Source organism: Leptonychotes weddellii, chromosome 5 (genome assembly GCF_054177405.1).
Source record: "Leptonychotes weddellii isolate Sample4059 chromosome 5, ASM5417740v2, whole genome shotgun sequence".
NCBI lineage: Eukaryota > Metazoa > Chordata > Mammalia > Carnivora > Phocidae > Leptonychotes > Leptonychotes weddellii.
The window spans coordinates 6,768,473-6,774,610 of record NC_138373.1 but is presented as its reverse complement, the minus strand read 5'-3'; the positions used below and the strand labels follow the sequence as shown (position 1 = coordinate 6,774,610).

The window sequence follows — 6,138 nt, the reverse complement described above, 5'->3', positions numbered from 1 at the left end:
AGGGAAAAAGCATGAGAGAGAGAATTAAAACAACAGCCAACATTTACTGGGCTTGGCCTGGGGTGCTAATGCTGCGGGGCGGGGTGATGCAGAGATGGGCTGGCCCCGCCCTGCTTTCCAGGGCGTCTGAGTGAAGGGGAGGGGTGGTTCTCCAGGTCTTTCTAGAAGGCAGACCTCAGGCAGCGGGAAAGAGCCCTGGAAGGAGAGCATGCCGTTGGAGTGAGCCGAAAGGGCTTATGAGCGGTGCGGGGAAGATGGAGGGGAAGAGAGAAGAACAGGAAAACGAAGGGGGATGATTGAGAATGGAGAAATGCAAAGGGACGGAGAACAAAGAAGTGGGAACTTAGAAAAGAAATTAGGGAGCGTGGGTTAGGGTTAGTTTGTGGGACGGTAGGGGGGGAAGCTGAGTGTGTGGAGTTTGCTTTCTGCTGAGTAACTTGAGCTGACAGAGTTTTGAGATTGCTGGGGTTCACCCCAGGCCATCTCAGGGCAGTTACCGTTAGGCAAACATCGTAAAGTCCTGCAGAGGTCACTAGAAGCCCAAAAAGGCAAAGGATGGAAATACGGCCATTACTCACTACCAGGGCTAGAGAAATCATCCTCAGGCCCCACGTTCGGCACCCCGGATGACCCCTTCTTCTGGACCCACTTGGCCCCAGAGGCTGTTGGGATCCAGCTCCAGCCACAGAGATCATTTGGAACGTCGAAGCTGCACATCTGCATCATGCAGACTGAGGGGGAGAAGAGGGGGGAGGATTTAGCTTTTTCTAGGAGGATGCAGCTCCAAAAAGCATGCCTCAGCCTGGGGTCAGAATTCTGAGTCCCAGTCTGTGTCCTACTGTCAGCCATGGTGGGCTTTTGAAGCAGATACAGTCCCAGCCCTTAGCAGTTCATTCCTGGGACAGATTATTTAAGCTGCCTGTTAGTTTCCTCATCTATAACTGGGAACAACAGTACCCGCCTGCCATAAGTTAGATCATATGTGGAGAGCAACTAGCGTAATCCCGTGCTCAGTAAGTGTTAGTTCCTTGCACTCAGGTTCTGGAATTTTCCTTCACTTGAATTTGCTCCCATTGAGTCTCTAATGTCAGCTTAGAGGGCTGATCCTGGGTGAATCTGGGGCAATAACTAGGGTGACCAGACATCCAGTTTGGGCCAGGAACTGAGGATTTCCTGAGATACAGGATCTTCAGTGCAAAAAGAGGGAGAGCCCAGGGCAAACTGGAATGGTTGGTCACTCTAGAAAAGGTATTACCACAGGGCTCCTGGGTGGCTCAGTTGGTTAAGCGACTGCCTTCGGCTCAGGTCATGATCCTGGAGTCCCTGGATCGAGTCCCGCATCGGGCTCCCTGCTCGGCAGGGAGTCTGCTTCTCCCTCTGACCCTCCTCCCTCTCATGCTCTCTGTCTCAAATAAATAAATAAAATCTTTAAAAAAAAAAAAAGAAAAGAAAAGGTATTACCACAACCCTGTTAAAAGAGAACCTCTCTTTAGGTGTGGCTGCTTCAGGATTCAAAGATGTGAGATGTGGAGGCAGAGGGAAGCAAGTAGCCCCAACTCTGGGAGAAAGCAGGACCATGGTCCCTGAGCTACTTCTGCCACCCTGGGTAGCTGGTGGAGGCAGAGAGGAAGAGGAAGAGGGACAGGGGCTTACTGCGATTGCAGGAGCCCCGATGGATAGAGATGGCATCCAGAGAGATGTCCAGGTAAGCCGTGCTGCCCCTCACTCCTTCAAACACCACCTGTGGGAGAAAGCAGGAGACCACCCACCCTGTAAGGTCCTTTGCCTCGGTTCCCAGTTTTCCTGCCTGAATTCAGATGGCCCAGCCCCGCACCCCCTCCTTGCTCCAGCCCCTCCTGCCCACCCCCCACACACCCAGGTTTCCCCCCCTGGGGCCCAAGGCTCTGCCCTCAGCCTCACCTGCCTGGGCAGGACAAGCCCCATAGGCACGGTGACAGCAGTGGGCATCCAGGAGGGGCTCTGGGTGTTAATATGCTTCCAGAGCAGGCTGGGGTGCTTTTTCTTGGTATCCCTGAGCAGTAGCAGTCTGAGCTGGGCGCCCCACGACAGCCCAAACATGTGGTAGGCGAAGTGCACGCAGAGGGGGCCTTGCTCCCATATGGGGGGGCTGCGTAGGCAGGCCACCCCGCCCCGGTGGAAGGTGCTTGAGTTCATGTGCAGGTAGTAGCCCTCTGGGGGAGGCAGAGCCCAGGATGGCAAGGGGGCCCTGCCACCCCCGTCCAGAGTCCAGGCACCCCCTTCCAGCTGCCTCCCTTCTCCCTGCGCCCAGGTCTGCCCGAGTCCAGCTCCCAGCTGTCTCCCTAAACCTTAGGCTTCCTCACCTCCATTAGGGTACCCGCCGGGGGGACCGGTGCTGCCGGTGGGGGAAGGCCCACTGGCTCGAATCCAGTCCCCGTCATCTGTGGACACTTGGGTCCAGTCACAGAGGGGTTTGGCGTCATCCTCAAAGTCACACTGGGTGAGAATAGCTGGGAAGAAAGGGCTGCTCTGAGGCCAGGATGGGGGAGAGGGCCAAACTGGGGGTTGGGGGTTGCCCGGGTTGCTAAGTGCAGAGAAGGCGACCACTAGGAGATTTAGGGTCCAGAGCAGAGCTTCTTAAAAGAGAATTCGAGAAATAAGAATCTCTTAGAGGAAATTCAGGGTGGGGGTCAGGGCAGAATGACTTCTGGGACAGGGGTCCCAAACTGAGGTGCCAGGGGCTGGATTCAGCCGGGGGGACAGGCTTTGTCTGGGTGCATACGTTTTGTTGTCAATTTGAACGTGACTGTCCCAGGTAGGGCTTGGCCTCTACTCCTCCATGTTTCCTCCACCCTCTAACATTCACTACATGTCTGTGCCATCACTCAGCCCCGAGGGCACTGGAGGTGGTCACCCCTGGGGGCAGGAGAGAGATCTGAACGGTGCTGGTTTCCAACTCACAGTTATCCCTAGAGCTGCGAGCAACTGCCTTCCAGTCCGGAGGCTTCTCTTTCCTTGGGGTTGGTTTGGAGAAAGAAAAAAGAAAAAAAAAAAGGGAATACTTGTCATTATCAAGAATCATAAACCTCGATGAGCGTGAGCTTTCTGAGCGGTCATTCATGGAAGACTTCCTTTTGTGTTTGCCAAATCGTACCAAAGTGTAGGCAGTGAACGTGTATTTACTTGTCTTCTTTAAGGTTTTCAAAAGGCCACCCAGCCTCCTCATGTTAAATTCTCATCTATCTCCTAAAAAAAAGAAAAAGCATCTCCCCTCCGAGCTCCTCCCGTCCCCACGGGTTCCCTTGGCACCTCTGTGCCTGAGGTAGCATGAGTGGTAGAACCTCGCTCAAGGAGGAACCAGTTCCTGTGTACGGAGATTCTAGAGCCGTACGTAAGTGTTGGCACCTGGGGAAGCTCCTTCCTTCGGGCTGAGAGTGGGGATTCTGTGGGTCCCATGCTGCCCGGTGGGTGGCAGGTGGTCCTGCCTCAGCTACAGGCCACTGAACATATAGATGAGTTACAGAGGGATGGCCCCTCCGAACCCTCCGAACCCCACAGAGAAGCCAGCTTCCCCTCCCCAGGTGGCGTGGGCCAAACCCAACAGTGCTCCCCTTTACTTGTTCAAGTTCTACTTGCTCAAATCCCCCCAAACAAGCTCCAGGACACCAAGCCATCCATCATGTCTCGCTGCCTCTACTTGAAGTCTCCTTTCTGCTGAATTTGCCCTGGGTTCGGCCCATTTTCTGAGAGCCCCACCTCTCTCTCTTCTCTGTCTCCCCAGCTCCGTGCCTCCTCCCTCTCTATCACGTCTGGGCTCTGTCCCGTTCCCGCTGAGCTGCTCACACCCCTCAGTTCCAGGCTCTGGGGCTGCAGGGTGCCCCCCACCATTCCTGTTCATCATCCTCTTCCTCCCCAGGGCTGTGCCCTTCGTGGTTACCCTGCTTGCCCCCTCCAGCTTTGCCCCTCGCTCTCCCTTGGAGCCACCCCTAATCACCCCCTGAGCCCAGCTTACCAGACAGGGGCAGGCATGTGGCCCCGGCCCCAGGCAGCCCCCACCAGCAGCACCAGAGTCCAGACTGGAGGAGCCATGCGGGACCTCAGAGGCGGCTCTCAGGGGAGAGGGGAAGGCACAGTAAGCCCAGACCACTTTATCCACCCCTGACCCCCCTCGCTTGACAGCTTTCAGAGGATGCCATGAAAACCAGACAGAGAACACGGGAGCACTCTGGGAAATGGAAACTACAAGGGTAGAAATGTAAAATCCAATGAAGAGAAATGAAATGAGAGCAGGAGAGAAGGAAAGCAAGAAAGACAAGAGAAAGACACTCGGAGAATCCGTCCGGGAAGTCTAACATCCAACCAAAAAAGTTCAAAATAGAAAGAACCAAGGAGAAGAAATGGCTTAAGAGAAACCACACAAGAAGACTTCCCGGGACTGAGATACAAGTCTCTTGATTAGAAGGGGTCTCGTATGATGAATGCAAGGACACCCACGGAAGGCATCTCATGAGATTCGAGAGTAGCAGGGGGCAAGAGAAGACCCTAACCACTTTCAGATAGAAAAAAGCAAGTCACATACTAAGGATCAGGAAGCAGCATGGCGTCAGGCTTTTCAATAGCAACCATGGGTTCTAAGAGGCCGTGGAACATTGTCTGCAGAATTCCAACAGAAAATCATTTCAAACCTAAAATTCTGTAGCTGGCAACAGTGGCATAAACGACTGGCCAGTCAAATAAGGTGGGACTGGAAACGCTTAATGGCAAAGAATAGAAAAACACAAGTCCCAGAGTGCCAGACAAGCCACCAGCCAGTAGACATCAGAAAAGATGTTCTGCTTCACTTGGGCTAAGGAAAATGCTAATCACAACTACAACTGTCATGGTGACCACCGTTTGAGAGACTGAAAGCATTGCGTGTTGGCCAGGATGTAGGTAGACATACTCAAACACACTGACGCTAAGACTGTAGGGTGGGAAAAACTTCTTGGAAGGTGATGAGACAGTGACTCTCAAACTTTCTAGCGTGCATGGTTTTGACCCCGCCTTACCTAATTTCTAGGAATCTCCCCACAGAAATCCGTGTGTATTTGCCCAAATCTGGGCACACCTTAAAGATGATCACTGTGGCATGGGTTATAATAGGAAAAAAAAAATCGAGATTACTTAAATGTTTACCAGCAGATAGGCAGTTGGATCATAGTCAAGGAATATTTTTCATATGAAGGAATATTATGGAGGTATTAAAAAGAATGGCGCTCCTCCAAAAATTAAAAATAGGCTTACCATAGGGTCCGGCAATTCCACTTCTGGGTGTGTAGACCCAAAAGAATTGAAAGCAAAGACTTGAAGAGATACCTGGATACCCAGGTTGATAGTGGTAGTATTCACCATTGCCAGAAGGTGAGAGCAACCCAAGAGTCCACAAAACAAACAAAATATGGTGTATTCATACAATGGGATATCATTCCGTCTTTGAAGTGAAGGAAATTCTCACACATGCTACAACCTGGAGGACACAAGCTGAGTGAAACAAGCCTGACACAGAAGGACAAATATAGGATTCCACTCATCCAAGGTACCTACAGCAGTCAAACTCACGGAGACGAGAAGTAGAACGGTGTTTGCCGGGAATAGGGAGTTAGCGCTTAATTGGGACAGAATTTCAGTTTGGGGAGATGAAAAGGTTCCGTGGATGGCCTGTGGTGATGGTTGCACAATGTGAATGTACTTAATGACACTGAACGGAACACTTAAAAATGGTTAAGACGAGGGGCGCCTGGCCAGTTCAGTGGGAAGAGCACAAGACTCTTGATCTTGGGGTCGTGAGTTTGACCCCATGTTGGGGATAGAGATTACTTAAATAAGAAGATTTTAAGATTTAAAAATGGTTAAGAAGATAAATTTTATGTTATGAGTCCATTTCCACAGTTAAAAAAAATAATTTCAAAAATATCACTTGACGTTCTAACACTGTTTGTTAAAGTTCATTCCTGACTTGAAGAAAAGTATGATGGTAGATGGTAGATCAGTATGTTCTGATAGTGGAAAGAGGACCTGCATATGTTATTAAATGAAAGAGCCCAAAGAGTCCAGAACACAGACAACAGGAGGGACAAGCCAGCTCTGTGAAGGGAGGGAGTGGGGAGGGGACCTCACTGA

General features: G+C 51.5%; 1 protein-coding gene across 1 annotated transcript in view; it reads right to left on the bottom strand.

Moving 5' to 3' along the window:
* Positions 1 to 4,068, bottom strand: part of ZAN (zonadhesin) — a 33,384-nt gene extending 29,316 nt beyond the window's left edge. Inside the window, exons 1-6 of the mRNA XM_081822773.1 lie at positions 3,992 to 4,068; positions 2,941 to 2,993; positions 2,343 to 2,489; positions 1,921 to 2,192; positions 1,654 to 1,741; positions 579 to 731 (exon numbers count right to left, since the gene is read on the bottom strand). Of these exons, the coding sequence (XP_081678899.1) occupies positions 579 to 731; positions 1,654 to 1,741; positions 1,921 to 2,192; positions 2,343 to 2,489; positions 2,941 to 2,993; positions 3,992 to 4,068 (790 nt within the window). The remainder of the gene's footprint in view (positions 1 to 578; positions 732 to 1,653; positions 1,742 to 1,920; positions 2,193 to 2,342; positions 2,490 to 2,940; positions 2,994 to 3,991) is intronic.
* Positions 4,069 to 6,138: the final 2,070 nt, after the last annotated feature.